The 19,043-nt window shown below is 48.7% G+C and overlaps 1 protein-coding gene across 34 annotated transcripts in view; it reads left to right on the forward strand.

The window, feature by feature from the left end:
• LOC139361271 (disco-interacting protein 2 homolog C-like) overlaps positions 1-17,197 on the forward strand; it is a 170,529-nt gene extending 153,332 nt beyond the window's left edge. For 30 of the 34 annotated variants that reach the window (XM_071089845.1, XM_071089846.1, XM_071089844.1 and 27 more), the window contains one exon: positions 1,970-2,973. In XM_071089845.1, coding sequence (XP_070945946.1) covers positions 1,970-2,169 — 200 coding nt within the window. In that variant the 3' untranslated portion in view covers positions 2,170-2,973. The other 4 variants (XM_071089867.1, XM_071089869.1, XM_071089868.1 and 1 more) reach the window with 4 other exon arrangements.
• The last annotated feature ends 1,846 nt before the right edge of the window (positions 17,198-19,043 follow it).

Below are 19,043 nucleotides of genomic sequence, written 5' to 3' on the forward strand. Positions count from 1 at the left end.
CCTGGTAGGGCAGCTTCTACCCCAGGGAGGCTGGGACTGGAGACAGCCTGGAGCTCTAGGCAATCCTGGCAACCACATGCTTCCCGAAGTGGCTGCAGACAAACTCCTACTTCCAAAACCTGGCACGGGCTGTGTGAGGCCTGGAACGCGGGAGGCGCGATTACCCTCTCATGGTTATCAAGTCACGTCATAGTCTCTTAGACCTATGTGTGACTAGAAGTATACACATTATGGAAGTGTATATAAATGTGAATACAGACACGCTTATTTTCCTTTTATATACCTTACATATATGTGTACACGTGCATATGTATAAAACATGGAAGAAAAAACCATACTTAAGATTTCAAATCTCAGTCGCAAAGGTCTCAGAAGCAAATTATTATTCTTAAATTCTAAACAAAGATGTAACATTTTACATTCTTACAAAACGTTCTCTATTAGCATTTTATTTTAAAAACTAAGAATGCATTGCACTCTCTCAATTTTGATTTTTAACTCAGCTCACAAAGGCCCCTGTACAAAGGCCTCCGTACCGCAGCAAGGATGGCGGTGGTCACACCTGTGGCCATTTATCCTCTCTACATCTAGCTCCTCTCCCTGAGGCAACACACCTCCGAAGTCACAGCCTGGCCTCCCAACTCTCCCCCGTCGCGGGCTTCTTGGCATGTTGCTCTGCTGCACACACCTCAGCAAATACTGCTGATTAGCCAGAATCGCCCAGAAATCTCTTAACCTTGATTCTGGCTGCTTTTGTAATTTGTAATATCTTTACTTCTGGTGTGATTTGAGAAACAACAAATTTTAAAATTAGAGAAGATGTGGTTTTTATTCTCTCCTTTCTACTTGCAACCTTGAAAATTCAAGTAGCAGCAAGGGTTTGTTGAGAGTAACTTCCACCAAAGAGAACCTATTACAAAGGTACTACAGAGTGTCAAATAACCACATAGATGTAAAATAGAGATGCAGACACAGATATAAAATCCAATGGTTAAACCAAATTGAGAAATGCTTGCCAGTTTGATAGGACTTCTAAAACTTGACATAAATGTTGGCTGAGGGATACAAGATGTTATGAGATGAGTGAGATGCTTGGCCTAGAACCACAGGCTCTCTCCTCTTTACAGCAGAAAATCCGTAAGGAAGTCAAATCTGAAAGAACCAGGTACCGTTGAACGGCATACTCAGCCATCCTTCCCCATTCCTGGGCCAGCTGCGGTGAGTGCAGCCAGTCGTTCACCAACAACCATCATCCATCCTCCAGGCCATGGCTACACTTTACTCCCAGGCTCCCTGTCATTATGTAGATTAGGTAAATCACGGCCACTCTCACCTTAAGCCTCCCCCGCCAGCATGGCAATCACCCATTCCCAACCACGGCAAGGACAGCCGTGTCCCTGGGAACGCAGAGCAGGGGTCGGGAAGAAACCTGGATCCCTAAATACCTCATGGAGCAGTCACCAGCCTGGAACATCCTCCCTGACGGCTTTGCAAGACAGAAAAACTCCTTGGTTCCTCAAGCTACAATACTGCAGAGTCTCAGGTCACAGCATCCTTACCTACCCTCGTCAGGAACCGTTCATGCTCATCAAGACATGAGAACAAAACTGCAGTGGCACAGTCACACTCGACGCAGACCACCTGCTGCTCACATTCATCGTATTAACACCAAAAAGCCACCGTGGTGGATATCCTGGATATGGACAATCGGCGGCTTTTTGCTGGAGATGTGCTTTGTGCATTTATCGCACGACCATCTTGGTGTCAGGAGGGGCTGTGCAAATGGCAGCTGTGCAGGTCACAGGGAGTCTCAACTCGCTCGACTCTCAGCCAGCTCCCACTATCAGTGCCCGCAGAGTCCTCTCCTCCGGGAGCACGTGCTTGGACGCCACAGTAGCCTGTGGATCCACACAACAGCACTGTGTGCCCCAGGAGCTTAGAAAGTACCACTGCATCAATGCCTCCACAGGTGAGGCCGGGGGCAGAAGCCAACCTCAAGCAGTTACGGTCCTCCGTGGGGCTGGCATCCAGGCAGGAAGGCGGCTCAGCGGCTCTCCTCTCACTGTGGAACTTCCTAGGTCCCCACATGAACAGAACCTAAATAACACGCAACGAACAACAGGAACGAGAACACGACCAACAGCTTCTGAGATGAGCAAGCTGGGCTGATCATGAGACACCTGACGGGGACGGTGCCAGAGCCCCTCCCAGTGACCTGTGAGGACGGCGCTGCCAGCATCTCCCTAAAACCAGCCCAAGTCAAGTTAGACTTGAGGCTTTCCAGGAGTGGGTAGATCCATTCAATCCTACAGTCTGAACCTTCCAGGCCGTGTCTCTTGGCCCTCATCTCACATATGGGAACCCGGACGCTGCACCATAAACGCAGCCCCAAGCCCTCGTTCCTTCTTCAACACCACACACCAGTACAGTGAACACTTAGGATCTGGGCATTCACATAAAATACTGCTTAACTAAAACTTCTGATTTAGAACATGTTTAATTCCTACTCACAGAGCTCAAAGTGTTCTGTCCTAGGAGGCGGTAGCTGTAACTAAGCATGAGAGAAGAAGGGATCAGAGTGGTGCCAAGTATTAAATATTCCTCTAAATCTATTCACCAGGTCGCCATGCTATTGTCACCTGCTTCATTTTCTGTCCTTAAAAGACAAAATAGTTACTTTTCAAAATAGACAACCTGTTTTACTGATGCTTAGCTATAAAGTAGCGAGCTACGTATCCAAAAGGGAGATATGGGAAAACAGAAAATGTCCACAAGCGATCGGGGTGGGGGGGCAGTTGCAGCAGCACCTGGCTCTGTTGCGCTGTGAGCCAGCCACGTGGGCTGGACAGCTCACTTAGCCACTGAAATTACATCATCTAAGATTTTGTTGCAGTTACTTTGATAAATTCTCCCTCTTGCTATGAAGAGTAAGGTTTGTTTTTTTTGTTTTTGTTTTTGTTTTTTTTTTTTGACTTGGAGTCTCGCTGTGTCACCCAGTCCAGAGTGCAGTATTACAATCATGGCTCATCGCGGCCTTGACCTTCTGCCTCAAGCAATCCTCCCGCCTCAACCTTCCAAGTAGTCGGGACCCAAAGGCGAGTTTGATTTCTTTGCTAACGAATTCCTAATTCACCTCGCAGTGGGCCTGTCAAGGCCATATGCCCGGACATCCACCTTGCCGACCGTCCATGTGGTCTCTAAAGTGGATGCACTCCGGTTGCCTGGGCTCTGCACGCGATACTGAGTCTCCAAGTCTGCCGCTGTATAAGGGACTGACAGCCCCAAGCGTCTCGACGCGCCACCTTGAGCCGGGCTTTATTCCACAGGGCGACTCTGCTTCCCGTGATGAGATGCAGCACGTGAGCACAGATCAAAGGGTATCAGCAACTAACCCATTCCCCTGGTACTAAGCAGAGGACCAAGAGTTTAGTTCCTTACTTATTTCCTACGGGCTTGATTCAAAACAGCTTTCTGGAATCCTGGGGACAAACATCTCTACCTGGTGAGAATTCTGGCTTTAGTAACGGAAGAATCACCTAAAGCCCATTTTGTAACTGCTGTTCTCATCAGAATTTGAGGCCAAAGGTAAAAATAAAAGGGGGGCTAAGATCGTGACACCCCAGTTTGCACAAGGCCAACCAGCCTGCTTGAGGGGGTAAAAGGAATAGGATTTTTAAACTGCTGAGTTTTAAAAACGTGGCTGTAGGCTGGGCGCACTGGCTCACGTCTATAAGCCCAGCACTTTGGGAGGCCGAGGTGGGAGGATTGCTTGAGGCCAGGAGTTCAAGACTGGCTTGAGTAACACAGCAATACCCTATCTCTTTAAAAAGAAAAAAAATGGTTATTAAAATAGCAATAAAAAGGTTAATACAATAAATTACTATGTCAACATGGCACCCCCTGCTGCCAGACGAGGTGCAATCTCTGTGGCTGTGAGGTCCGGAGAGAAATGTAACCGGCATCATAGGGAAGGTGGACCCCAAAGCCCCACAACATTACTCCTGCACAGTGTGTTAACCAGCATGAAGTCTCCTCCACAATCAGAAGCCTGGTTTAGAGGAACGCTGCCCACTGGACCTGGGTGGACTCCAGATGCCGGCCGACCAGACAGCCCCACCCTGGGACCCTGCCGGCAGCCCCGACTGGACAGAATGGCCTCATGAGTGTCCTTTCCCGCCACAGGCTGCAGACCCCGAGCCAGTCCTGGCTGTGACTGAGGCTGCGCATAAACGTCTGCGCCCAACAGCTCACCTTTGTACACGACACGCCCAGTCCACCTCATTTCAAATGTTACACTTGCCCCAAGGCGAACACGGATGTTACAGGTTAACTCACTGCATGTGTGCTAGACTTTCCCTGTAAGTGTTCAGACATTGCACGAACCGGATGAACAAACCCCACTTTCCCTGTAAACGTTCAGACATTCCTTGAGCACGATGAACACACACAGCCAACAAACCCCGGAACGTGTAATGCCGCGGCCTCCTCTCCTCCTGAGGGGCATGTGCTTACAGCTCCCCCAAGACCACATTTCCCAAAGCACAGAGTGTTACTCTGAAAATAAAACCTCCTTTTTCCTTCCTCTGTACATCTCGTGGTCGTGTTAACAACTAGTGCTACAAACGCAGAGAAACGGGGTATCATCCGTGCTGCTCACCGAATTCCTAGCACCAAAGCTTCAAGGCCCCCCAGTCTGAAGGAAGCTTCTATCACCCTAAAGCCAACTCTGGAGACGAAGGCCAAGCTGGGGAAAGGCTGTGTCTCTGCAAATCCACGCCACGGGGCCCTCTGCAGTTGTGTGTAAGGAACTCTTGGCCTGTCCTGGGGTTTGGGGAAATCAGGATGCAAGCAGATACCGTATGCTCTGCCACGGGACCGTGAAGTCTGCGGAACCTCAGAGGAACACGGAGACAAATGGCTGCACGACTCCCACAGGCCAAGCCTCGATGGGCGCCCGTGTCAAGAACACAGACACGCCGGGAGGGGCAGCCGATGCAGGCAACGCCTGCAACCCCAGCAAGCAACAGCGTCTCAGTGTGGGGGTCTCTGGCCAGGCTCCACCACAACTGCCATATTCTGTGGCAAAATTTTAAAAATAGGTTTTAACTAGTTATAACTCTAACTTGTTTTACACATAAACAGAACACAGGGTACCTACCAACAGGCTCCAAAATACTTTGCCTAGAACCAAGTCTAGAATGCAGATGGCTGTTGCTCTGAGTGTGAGGAGTCCCCTGTAGTGCCATAAATCCTAGATCTAGGTGACTAAGTGCTCTTCCTAAACCAGACGGCACCATGAGGCTCTGAGGGCACCCTCTGTCCCCAGGCCAGTCCATCAGCCCCAGCAGAAGCTTCTAGAGTAAGAGCCTGTGGATTTGTATTGGACGGATGTAAACCAGGCAAAGTCACAGGGGCTCGTCCTGGAAGCCCATCCGTTTACCCACTCATGCCGTGGAGAGCCCTGCCCCCAACTCCACACCCGCAATCACGCTCAACCACAAGAACTGGCTTCTAGGCCCTCAAGCTACTCCCTCTCGACCCTGGACAGACGCTTCTCAAACCATGAGGCCCAGAGTAGTCTTAACAGGTGGTCCCAGCAGAACTGGCCACTGCATGAATTGATACTTTGTGTGTGGGGAGCCTTAGCTTCCCGAGTAGCTGGGACCACAGGTGCACATCACCTCTCCTATTTAATTTTTTGTAGAGTCAGGGTCTTGCTATGTTGCCCAGGCTGGTCTTGAATTCCTGGGCTCAAAAGTGAACTGCCCAACTCAGCCTCCCAAGGTGCTGGGATGACAGGTGTGAGCCACTATGCCCAGCCTAGAATTGGTTTTTCTTAAACCTGAGTTTGACACATGAACCCCACTTACATAGATATCAGCACACTCTCCCAGCTCGAGAGTTTTCCTGAATCTCGATTCTGTCCGTTCAAGATCAATATCTAAGAAAGGGTCAGAACTGACCCTCCCTCAGTGAAGCCTAAGGGCAAATGCAGCAGCATCTCAGTGTATGAGGAGACAAAGTAAGAAGGGTGGAAAACACACACTGAAATTCTAGTGCTAGAATCATAATCACCAACACTTTAAGAGGGAATCTGCTTTCCAAAATATGTAGCTGCTGGATTAACTTCAAAGTCACCAGATTCCACAGGCAGTAGCTCACAGGGGCACAGCTTTCTAAGGCCGCACAGCCCGGGACAGCGTAACAGCCTCAGGGCAAAGCAAACTAAACAAAGGCTTGGTTCTCTCAAGGACGAAGGTGCTCAAGTGTTTCCAAATATTCTTCTTCTTCTAAGTAAGTTAGATGCCTCCTACAACACTGTTTAGAGTGCCAGTGTATTCAGAAACATGAAGTTGAAACTACATCTCAGGACCCCAAAATCACTACGCTAAAGGGACGTCAAGGTGAGGAAGAGCTCAGACCAAACCTGCCTCCCATGCTCTTCCTAACAGAGACAGCTACTGGGGGTGGGGGGAAAAGCCACGTACCTCCCTCACAACCGATCCACAAGGAAATTCCTCATGGACAGAGGACAGAACTCAAAGTCACCATCTGCACACGGAGATAAATGCGGATCTGACTGCTTCCTCTGGAAAGATGCACCAGAAATGCATTTGTCTGATCTACCTGTGACCTGGAAATCCCTCCCCGCTTCGAGCCATCCATCCTTCCTAGACTGAACCAACGTACGTCTCACATGTATTGATTCCTCACGTCTCCCTAAAATGTGTAAGACCAAGTTGTGCCCCAAACACCTTGGACACATGTCCAGGACCTCCTGAGGCTGCCGCAGTGTGTCCTCAACCCCTCCCTAAGGCTGTGTCTATAACCTTGGGAAAATGAACTCTCTATGGATCGAGGACTGTCGCAGAGATCCTTCTGGTTTACAGGAAGCATTCTCTCCTGCGAGTATATCAATGAAATCATGTGGAATTACAAAATGCCACTTTAGTAAAAGCCAAAGGAATTAGGGTTCTATGTGCTTCAAAAAAAAAAAAAAAAAAAAAGTAACGTTCTATTTGTCAATGGACCATGAAGCCCACACCCCCTTTTGCAGTGAAGATGTCAAACGGGACGAGAGGCCCCTCCTGAGGATGCTACCCTCTGACCCCACTTCCCAGAGTCCAGTTTCCTGCTGCTCAGGGAACAGCAACCCCGGCTTCACGGGGCTCAGGCCTCCAAACCCAACTCCCACCCATGCTGGAGAATCACCCCAGGGACTAGCTAAGTGGCAGGTGCAACTCTCACCTCACCCCCTTAAAGGGGAAAAGGCACCTTCCCGCTCCTCTTCCTGCTGGTGGGAACAGGGGCAGGAGCTGGAGGGTCAGGAGTCGGGCGGCAGAACGGAAGCAGCCTGGGTCCCTGCTAGTCAGAGTTGGCAAATGCCAACCATCCCCGACATTCACTTTGCAAATAAATCCTTCTCTTTTGTCAGGTCCCTGGTTATAAGTTTGCACCCATAACTTAAAAAGAAAAAAAAAAAAACTCAGATAAAAAATCGGTGTTTGGCTGACAATATTTCAATTATCTTGGGGCCTTGGGTCAAATGATGGCAAAACAGGAAACTGAACGCTGTTATTCAGGAAACTACCTTCCAGCGCCGTCTACCCTCCCAGGCTGTCACCTTATGGTTGTTTGTCTGCTAGATGATTAACAAAACTCTTCTGAAAACCTAGGTGTACAGAACAGACAAGAAGTCAGCTCGGGTTGAGGGGAAGCAGGATAAGACCCCCTTCCCCGCAGGATGGTGGAAGAGGAGGAACCTTCAGCACCTGGGTTTTCAGGATGCTGGATCTCTGAGAGCATCTCTCACAGCTCAAGTACAGCCAGACCCTCCTCTGACACAGCCTGTTCAGGCGAAGGTGGGCACCTGCCCTAGAGACCCACAGCCCTGTGCGGGGCTCAGCTGGAGCTGAACTTGCCTCCCTTGGTAAGCGTCAGGGCCAGGGGTGGGGAGAGGAGAGAAGCAGCAGGCCTGAGGGCCACTGTGGAAACTCCATGCCACGCTAACTCTCGTCTGATGTGCTCCGGCCAAAGCCACGCTTCTCGGAGGGAGTTTCCCTTCACACATGCGGAAATCATCAACATCTAGTCTCCCCACAGAACAAATCCTTCCCTAGGAGGCAGACGCTTGGCTGTAACACGGGGTAATGAGGGGCGCGCCTTCGTGCCCACTCTGTAGTGTTTCCTGTTACCTATTTTACCTTAAGCTACAAATGATTCCCGTTTACACGGGACACAGTGACACAGACAGCAAAACACATGAGATTCAGTGTGATCCCACACCCGTCACTGCTGACCTCAAGTGCTTTGTTCGTTTTGCTTCTAGAGTTTGTATTCTCTCCCCGGGTTCCAGGCCTGTGGATTCAACCAACCATAGATCAACATATTTTTTAATGTGTTTGTACTAAGCATTCAGACTTTATTATTCATTAAACAACTACTCGCATGGTATGTCCATGGTATAGCTGTTACGAGCAACCCTGACATGACTGTCTGCAGGAGGATGTGCATATGTCATATGCAAACACGATGCCATTTTATTGCAGGGACCTGAGTGCCCACAGACCTTGGATTCCATAGGCAGTCCTGCAGCCCACCCCCATGGGCACTGTGGGATGGCTATAATAGAAAATATGGAGGTTTTAAACAGTTATGTACTAAATCTAATCTTTTGTTAAGAAATTAATGTGTATCACTTGTATTATTTGAAAGTCCTTCCTGGCCCAGAGACTTGACATGTTCTTATCTTTTTGTCCACGGATCTAGCCATTCCAGTAAGCTTGTTGAACACAAATCAATGTTACAATTAAATTCTTACAAGAATCACACTCAATCTGTAAGCTGCTTTGGTTTTTAAAGTGAAATAACCAATAGTTTTGCCAACCTGCTATATCATAGAATAACAGGATAAAGCAGCCCCATGGCATGCAAAAACATGGGGTTTCAAAGCTAACCAGTATAAAACACGTTACAAACCCCTAAATATGAAAACGTTTTACACCAAAACAGATATTCCAGAAAAAAACAGGATGTTCAAAAAAGCCCTTTGCAGAAAAGCACTTTCCCCTTCATTTTTCACACGGTTTCCTGAAGCTTGTGTTTGGTGATGACCATGAACCAGAAGTAGCGTCCGCTGCAACTACTGTTACAGCAACACAGAATATTAAGGGGAAAAAAAAGGCCGCGCGCGGTGGCTCAAGCCTGTAATCCCAGCACTTTGGGGGGCCAAGACGGGCGGATCACGAGGTCAGGAGATCGAGACCATCCTGGCTAACACGGTGAAACCCCATCTCTACTAAAAAAAAAAAAAAAAACCTAACCGGGCGAGGTGGCGGGCGCCTGTAGTCCCAGCTACTCGGGAGGCTGAGGCAGGAGAATGGCGTAAACCCAGGAGGCGGAGCTTGCAGTGAGCTGAGATCCGGCCACTGCACCCCAGCCTGGGCGACAGAGCGAGACTCCCTCTCAAAAAAAAAAAAAAAAAAAAAAAAAAGGACACAGCATATTTCCTACTGATGAGAACAGGTAGAGTGTTATAAAATGAGTGTGTCCTAAAGTCAACAATGTTCAAATTCTAGGTCTCCCACAGACACTAGATGGTAACCGCCAAAGCTTATGTACCTGGCAACGTTCAAGGAGACCAAGTTCAGAGCTGTCACAATGCAGCACCATCCTCACGCGATTATCTCAGGCAGGTTTGAGGGCAAGTGCCCCCGTCACAGTGGGAAAGCTGCCCAGCCCAGCACTTCCTGAGATCACAGACCTTCGCCTTCCCACGTCTTCAATAGTTCCTTTACACCGGGAACCACACAACAAAACCTAAAACACTTCCTCAAATCTCAAGACAGTCTTTAGAGCTCTTTTCCTTGCCCCTTCTCTTACTGAAAAAGCTTATTTTGTAAGCAACCTGTAGTGCTTACCAGAGCTGGGGCGGGAGGAGAGCTAGTGTTTGGTAGACCGAGTTTCAAGCGTGGGGAGACCAGAAAGTTCTGGAGATGGATGGCGGTGATCGCAGCACGACAGTGTGAACACACTTAATGCCACAAAACCATACAGTTAAAAATAGAGTGCTGTGTAACTTTACCACAATCAAAAAACTGAGAAAAGTCATCTATAATTACTGTCTCCAATATCTTCCATCCTGTAAGTTACATTTGCTTTCGGAAATCCTCAGAGCAATCATGAAAAACTAATACCCTGTCGTCTCTGAAACGCAAAGTCGTTCAAGGGCTTTGGTTATAGGAAAGTAGCTGGAAAGCAAAGCGTCCGTTAGGCACAGCAGCCGTGATAGGACAAACACACGGTAGGAAGGTGGTGGTCATGCTACACACAGATGGGAAGGGTGTGGGGAGCCACAACACCCGATGCTTGGGAGGCACCTGGGCAGGAGCTGAGAATGTACCAAACACGTTCGATCATGCAACATTCACGGACCCCGAGTCCAGCCACCACTGCTGACATCCACTGTGGCTGGGGTGTCCTCCCAGCCTGTGATGGCTCGCTCCTTCGGTTAACTGCCTTGAATCTACTGGTTCCTCTCCTCATGGGCCTCTTTCCTGTCGTCTTCCTGTCATTTTTCTGTCAGCAAACACATTTCCTGTCATTTTCCTGAACTGACATGACATTTCCTGTCATTTTCCTGAACTGACATGACATTTCCTGTCATTTTCCTGAACTGACATGACATTTCCTGTCATTTTCCTGTCAGCAAGCACATGCGTCCAGCCTGACCTTGCTGATGTGCTCCAGCGGCCCTGGACTCGAGCCGCACTGTTCCATCAGTGTGGCATTCGCGAGTTACCTCCTGGGAAATGCCAGGTGATGGTAACATCAACCAGGAGGCACAGCTGAGAAGCAGAACGCATGGTGCGGTGCCCAGAACGTCACGTCCTTGAACAGACGCTCCGTATCTTCTCCTCTCCTGCCAGAGCTTCACTGTAGGAAGGCGGCCATTCTTCCAGTGCTGCTACTTCCAACACCGGGGAAAGCAAGCTTCAGAAATGAACGGTGTCAAAGAGGGAGGACCCACCAGCAGGGCTACCGGCAGCCAGACAACCGCAGCCCCAGCATTCCCCAGCCACCATGACTGACAGCCCAGGCTCCAGAAATGCACGGCTTCAACCTTAGGAGTAAAAACCCTCCCAATCCAACTATTATTTTCAACAATGGGATTGAGGAATGAGGTGTTCTAACCCTGCCTCTCTCGACAGCACAGATCATCAGATCCCAGTTCTTATAGGATTGGGGAGTGGGGTGGGGTGGGGTGGTTCCTAACCCTGCCCGCCTTCATAGAAAAGAACTTGGATATGATGACCTGTGCTAGATTAGCACTTTGCTTCTGCCATATGCAGTCATCCTCAGCACCAGGAAAAGTCAGAATCGTTGAGTGATGACACCAATACCAACACACGCCGTTCTGCGGCTCTGGTAACTGGCTGCACAGATACAACCCGATAGTGGTGAGGTCTAAAGACATCACCAGTCTTCCCAAGGATTGTGTTCCTGAATATTTTGCGTTTGGAATAACGGTCTTCTTTGCCAGGGCTGAGCCATGCTTCCCTCTCGCCTGTCCTCTGCCTTCACCAGCTTCGTGTGCGCTTCTGGACAAGTGTTTGTGCAGGCGCTATCACTTATTTCCACAGCGAGAATATACACAGACACCACACAGAAATGGGCAACCCCGTTAGGAGCTGTGCAGGGAGATCTAACTCATCCCATGTGCCAAATTCCTGTTGCCATGGAAATTAAACTAACTAAACTAACGTTGCTATGATCTCATCTCTTACTGTACCACTAAAGATCATCCGGGTAAGAGGAATGTGCCTCTGCATAGCATTCAGCTCACATTTACATGTCGGTTTTTCCTGAATATGGTTATGTGAGATAGAAATCAGTAAGATGGGGTGTAACATACAGTATAGGATCGTTGTGTCTCCTAGCCTCAAACACTTCAAGATCCTCAGAAAATGAAGTTTAACGCTGGGGACGTGAGTTACATAGTAACTTGTTTTGGATACTATCATATCAACACCAAATAACTTCTTGAATTCCTTTTTAAATTGAAAAGCAATTTACAAAGCACAAAAGCCCCAATATTAAAGAATACAATTCAGTCTTTTTAGCATATTCTAAAAGCTGCACATCAACCACTAGTATGTAATTCCGGGACTTTTTCACCACAGGCCAAAGAAACCTTGAACCCATTAAGAGTCAGCACCTGGCTCCTTCCTTCTACCAGCCCCTGGCAATCACCAGCCAACTTCCTTTTCTCTGGATTTGCACATTCTGGACACCTGTTGTGAGGAGAATCGTACAGTGCATGACCTTTGGTGTGACCTTCGGTGCTGACATCTTTCACGTCTAAGGTGAGTGGAATCTCAGTGAGTGACCGGTTGACAGACACCTGGACTGTTTCTACTACTATGAATAATGCTGCTGTGAAGATTCAGGCATGACATACTTTTTGGAAAAATGTTTTCAGTTTTCTTGAGCATATGGCTAGGAGTGAAATTGCTGGGTCGTACGGTGTTTTCATGCTTTTCTGAGGAACTGTCGGACTTTTCCAAATCAACTGCACCATTTTACTTCCCCTCCCACTAGCAATATATCAAGATTTCAGTTTTCCCCAATTCACCAACATGTCACTGTCCAATACTGGGGTTTTACCCACCCATCACGGTGGTTGTGAAGTGTTATTTCACGGTGGTTTTGATTTCCATTTCTAAGATGACGAATTCTGCTAAACATCTCATGTGCTTTTTAAGGCATTTATAGGTCTTTCTTTGGAGAGTGTCTATTCAAATCCTTTGTCCATTTTTAAATTGGATTTTTATTAAGAGTTTTTGAATATATTCTTGATATCAGGTCCTTATCGTGACAATGTATCCTGTTCTGTGGGTTGTCATTTTACTTTAATAGTATCCTCTGAATTGAACATTTTTAATTTTGATGCCGTCTTTTTCCCTTCAGTTGCTTGTTATAGCTTTAGACGTCTCAGCCAAGGAAACATTGCCTAATCCAACCTAACAGTTTCTCCAGGATTCTCCCCTAAAGGTGTTATGAGCTGAACTGTCCCCCTCCCCCAAGATTCCATGTTAAAGTCAAAACCCCGGAAACCCAAAATGTCACTGTATTTACATACAGGGCCTTTAACTTGGCAATTTAGGTCCCATAAGATCTTAAAAGTAGGGCCTGATCCAGTATGACTGGTGTTCTTTTAAGAGAATTTAGACACAGTCCTCAGTGCTGCATACACGTAAGAGAAACCTGTGAGGACACAGAGAAGAAGCTGTCTACACAGCATGGGGTGAGGCCCCAGAGAATCCAACCCTGCCCGCACCTTGATCCCAGGCTTCCAGTCTCCAGAAAAAAGGAAATAAGATGCTATTGTCTAAGTCGCACGGTCTGTGGTGTCCGTTATGGTACCCAGCAGACTGACAGAATGGGTCTCAGTCAGCTCCTTACATTGGAACCATGTTGAGCTTTGCGTGTAGGGTGAGGAAGGGTCCAGTCCATCCTTTTCTATGTGGATACCCCAGTTGTCCCAGCACCATTGAGTTGTGAAAGGAAAAAAGTAAAGCAACCCTTGCTGTCCTCTCTCCATCAACAGATTAGAAGATACACTGAAGAATCATGGACAATTTTGTCGGTTTAAGCCAGTGGTTTTCAAACTTTTGGGTCTCAGGAACCCTTTGCACTTTATTAAAGAGCACAAAAAAGCTTTCTCATCAGGCCGGGAGTGGTGGCTGCTCATGCCTGTAATCCCAGCACTTTGGGAGGCAGAGACAGGTGGATCACTTGAGGTCAGGAGTTCGAGACCGGCCTGGCCAACATGGTGAAACACCGTCTCTACTAAAATACAAAAATTAGCCTGGCATGGTGCTGAACACCTGTAGTACCAGCTACTAGGGAGGCTGAGGCAGGAGAATCGCTTGAACTCAGGAGGCAGAGGTTGAAGTGAGCTGAGGTCACACCACCGCACTCCGGCCTGCGTGGCAGAGCAAGACTCCGTCTCAAAAAAAAAAAAAAAAAAAAAAAAAAAAAAAAAAAAAAAGAACATAATTTAGTTTCTTTTACAAGGATAAAGTCATTACATCTTAACACAGTCTTAAAGAAGAAACCATTTTCCAAAATAAGCAGCAGCGTGGCAACAGTTTGTGCTACTGTGAAAACACCTAACATCTCTGCACCTCAGACAGCAGGATTCTCATGCCTGCATCTGCGTTCAGTGGGCTGCAGAGCCATGGCTGAAGTTTATGAAGAAAGTCCGACCCCATACTGATATACAATTAGGAAGCAGTATTTTCATTGTGTTTTCAGATCATTTTAGGTATTCTCTGCTGCCAAATGTAACAAGTGGCACTTCCGTACAGGCTGTCTGCAACACAGAGTCTGTGCTCTGGTCGACGGGCCTTTCTGCCCCAATTCCTTCTAAGTCGACTGGTCCGTCTTGCACTTGAATGGCTTTTACCAGCACACGATTTTGTAATCACACATTGGTTAGAAAATACTGGTTCAGAGTTATGAGCGGCTTCCACATTTCATTATATGTCCAAAAAACAAAACAAAACAAAACAAAAAAAACAAAAAAAAAAACCCCCACGTCAGTATCACCATTGGTCACATGAGAAAGTGGTGGACACAAGATTTTTATGTTTTAATATTCACTGGAAAGCTCAAATGTCTATCATTGGGAAAAATGTAAGGTACTTTCCTTGAGATGAAAGTCATTTTGTTCATTTTTCAGGCCACACCTGCAAATACCTCCATCTGAAGTGGCATCTTTTGTAAGTCATTCTTTATATAAAGGCGGCCGTTAGTGGAAGAAGTGGTTCTGCAGGTTCATAGTTCAGAGGCACCAGTGCTCTCCCAAGAGATAACCATAAAATCCACAGAAGACGCACCTGTGCACACTTCCTGTTTCTCACTCAGAACATTCCAGAAGGAACCCTGAATCCCAATGCCACAGCGGGACTGAAGTTTGCTCTCACCCACACAATAAACCCAGGGAGCTCCCCCAGCCCCCACCCCGAGGCCACAGCCTTGGTCCTCTATCTGGTCTAGGGGGGCTCCTGCAGCTCCAGCCTAACAGGGAACAGAAGGCACCCACATGTCACAAAGCCCTCCCAAGGCCCAGCGAGCACTTCTGCTTATGTGCCAGCCAAGTGCGTTTGACAATTCTACAGCCAGCTGTACGGCAGGTAGCGAGGTACCCAGCAAATACTCAGGGCTCACGTTACTAAGGAAGGTGCACAGCGAGGTACCCAGCAAGTACTCAAGGCTCACGTTATGGAGGAGGAAACCAGGCAGATAGTGAGGTACCCAGCAGGGTTCACGTTACTCAGGAGGAAAGGAGGGTAGAGACAAGGGGGCTGGAACAGTCTGTCATAAGCTTTAGCATTTACAAGGCTCGCTGAAGATTATCTGATTTGATCGTCACAACAGCTCACAAGATAGGCAGAGGCAAGACTATTTTCACTTCATAAAAAGAGATCCCGAGAACTGATGATGACCACGTGCTCTTCCCACAGGCTCCCAGAAATCCTCCTCAAATCATCTCTCAGTTGTATACATGTGATAATATCTCAGTCACGTCCCCTCTCTGCAGGGGAATTTTACTGCCGCCCTGCCGTTCCTTCGCACCCCTGCCCTCTCCTGCATTTCAGCCATGCCCACCATCCATGGGGAGTCTGCACCACCCCACCCCCGCTGCTGCTGATGGCTTGGGTCACGCTTACCTTTCATTTCCACCTACAGGGACCTGTTCTTCCTTCAAATGCAGCTCAAACTCACTCATTGTGTGATGCCTTTCTGTCATGTGTAAAATCAGTCTGTGGAATGCTTCATTTAGGAGGTGCTTATGTTGCCTCATTGGCTGTGATCAGGACCAAATTCTGAGCAAACCAGGTGGTCCCCTCTCCCCATCTCTGCTCCAGTGCACTTAAAACAAGGATTCCTGGAAGCATCTTTTTAGTCCAATTCATGCATGAGTCTGCCCCACACACTGCAGAAAAGCCCTGGTGGTCGGTGGTCAGGGCTCAGGGCCCCCCAGGTAGGTAAGGAGAGCTTAGTGCCCTCTCTGGAGTTGTCGCTCAGAGACCCACGGCTGGAAGGGAAGAAACTTGCATCCTGTGAAACATCTAGGCCCCGAGACCCACTCAGGAGTGGAAAACGGGGAAGGAGTCTTGAACAGACCCTCGGGAGGGCAGACAGTGGGAGCCACGGAGGCCACCAGGAAGGAGGGAGGCAGGCAGTGAGGCCACAGGTGATGTGGCCGGGAGGGAGGTGTTGTGACCAGAGGTGAGGTGGTGGGCGGATGACACGGCGTGGTTTGGGGAGGAGATGTGGCCAGGGGCAATGTGGCCAGGGAAGAAGACACAGCTGGAAGGAAGTGACAAGAGGGGTCTCCAGGCCCCAGACTGTGCCTGATTTATAGATGACATTTTACTTAAGATGTTATATCTAACTTTAAAGAAAAGTAGCAATTTCGACCATTGTGTACATTTAAAGCACGGTACAAATTGAGCACATTTCCCAAACCAAAGAACCGGGCATTGAAGAAAAAATTCATTTAAGATCAGAAATAAAGAGATCCTACAGCTCTTCCAGTCCAATCCCCACCCTAACGTGAATGGGGGGAAAAGGAAGTAGATTCTAGTCAGTCAGCATTAAAGGCAAAACCGATCCACTTTACTTTCTAGACAGAAAACAAGAAGCTCATCAAGGAATCCCTACAAACAGTAGCTTTAGTAGTTCCCGAAATGCAAAATTCACCTACAAAGTAAATCATCTGCTAAGTGTGTATAGAGTAATTTTTTTCATTATTGCCTTCCTCATCTGCAGGGGCTTTTTTAGACCTTGTTTCCCCTTAATTGCCTCCAACACCCAGGAAATTTAAACCCCACAAGTAAACCGTGTCTCGATTCATGCCCAGCGTCCTTTGGAGCAGACAGTCCGTTGCTCTAAGACGTTCTTGTCACCTAAGCACCGAGTACAGCCTGAGAACGCACAACACGCACTCACACAAACTCAGACAGTCAACAGGTGAGATACGGCACATGAGGAGGAAGACAAGATAAATGAGCTTCACTGACACCCCAGATCCGACAAGAATTGACACACGCAGCCTGCTCTGGTGCAGGTGACTCCTGGAAAACAGCCAAGGACAGCATTTGGAGAAGCAGCACCGCAGGCCAGGAGGGTCTGGGGGCTTAAGAAGGGAGGGGCGCCCCGACCAGGTACTGGGGGATTCAGAAGGGAGGGGCTCCCCGCCCAGGTGGCTGGGGGATTCAGAAGGGAGGGGTGCCCCGACCAGGTGCTGGGGCTTCAGAGGGGATTGGTGCCCCGATCACTTCCTGGGGGCTTCAGAGGCAAGGGGTACCCTGACCACGTGCTGGGACTTCAGACGAGAAGGCACCCCGACCGGGTCCTGGGGGCAGCAGGACAAGCCCAGGGTTCCGTCGTCACTTTTCACTCCCTACTCCCGAATCTCGCCCTGAAGTTGCAGCCAGTCCAGGTATTCATTTACCCATAAAATTAAGTATCTGTGAGTAACACAAGTCACTAATCCACACAGATCTGAGTCTACAGATACCTCCCAGAGACGCCACCATCCCTTCTGGTAGAAGAACAGCCCAGGGGCCCACGCTGCTAGGAAGGGAGACTGTCTCCAGCCTGACGCTGCAGAGTCCTCAACACAAAGTCTACCTTCTGGAACCATGCCGTCTCCTACAGAGGCAACTAGGGGCATGTAGGGTTTTTTAAAATCTTTTTTTTTTCTTAAGACAGAGTCTCCCTCTGTCACCCAGGCTGGAGTGCAGTGGCTCGATCTCGGCTTGCTGCAACCTCTGCCTCTCGAGTTCAAGTGATTCTTCTGCCTCGGCCTCCCGAGTAGCTGGAATTACAGGCGCCTGTCACCGCGCCTGACTATTTTATTTATATTTTTAAGTACAGATGGGATTTCACCTTGTTGGCCAGGCTGGTGTTGAACACCTGACCTCACATGATCCACCCGCCTCGACCTCCCAAACTGCTGGGAATACACGCATGAGCCACGGTGCCCGGCCCATATAGCTATTTAAATTTGACTAAAATTAAATAAAATTAGAAGTTCTCATTTACACTTCAAGCATTCAGTTACCCACAGGCGGCCACTGACCAGAGGCTGGTAGAGATGTCACACTCCACACTGCAGAAGGATCTAGGGACGAAATGGCTCTAAGATCATCTCAGAATCTTTATGTTGAAGCTACTAAAGTTTTACTCTGATTATTATAGACATCAGCATTCTCCCACTTAAAAATGTCAGTGTTATTGCAATGATCAGATCTGTGACTTCCCATCAGCTCTTCTCTTCCTGGATAGATAACTGTAGAGCATCTGCACTCTGCCTCCACACTAAGGGGTAGTAGAAGGCTCCGTGTAAAATCAGGGGGAGAAAAAAAAATGAATCCCTAGTCCGCCTCTCCCCCTATGATTTTGTGAAACTCCTCTTAATATGCAGAATAACTGCCAGAGTTGCAATAAAGAAGCATCCGTTGACCAGGAAGCAGCAGGGAAGCAAGAGGAGGGAGATGCAAAGACCCTCCGTTCCCTCTGGGACCCCAGGCCCAGCCAGGACTGAGAAGGGCCGCACAGCCCGGCAGACCCGCACACCTGATGCGAACCATACACACGGCTTCCCTGGGCCTCGGTCCCCTGCTCTGCCCTCACTGGCCACTGTGGCTCTGGGTAGAGGCAGCTCCCTGAGCCCCAACACCCACAGCCAGTCCCCTCCTTGCAGGTCTCAGCTGTGCTCTCTCTGCCTCCCTGACGCTTCTCATCATCCGCGTACCGTGTCCACTCTACCCCACAGCCCTTGCTACCGCCCACCCCACCACGGAGCCTAGCACACAGCAGGTGCCCAAGACGCCCCAGTGGGCGGGCATGCCAGGGTAGGGCTTGGAGTTCCAAGGGCCTCGTCCTGCATAACACCACAAACGCCACGGAGGCTGTGGAAGGGGTCCAGGTTTCAGGCCTGTACTCAGCTTCTCCTGGCCCCCGAG

This window comes from Macaca nemestrina, unplaced genomic scaffold (genome assembly GCF_043159975.1).
Source record: "Macaca nemestrina isolate mMacNem1 unplaced genomic scaffold, mMacNem.hap1 Scaffold_122, whole genome shotgun sequence".
Taxonomy (NCBI): domain Eukaryota; kingdom Metazoa; phylum Chordata; class Mammalia; order Primates; family Cercopithecidae; genus Macaca; species Macaca nemestrina.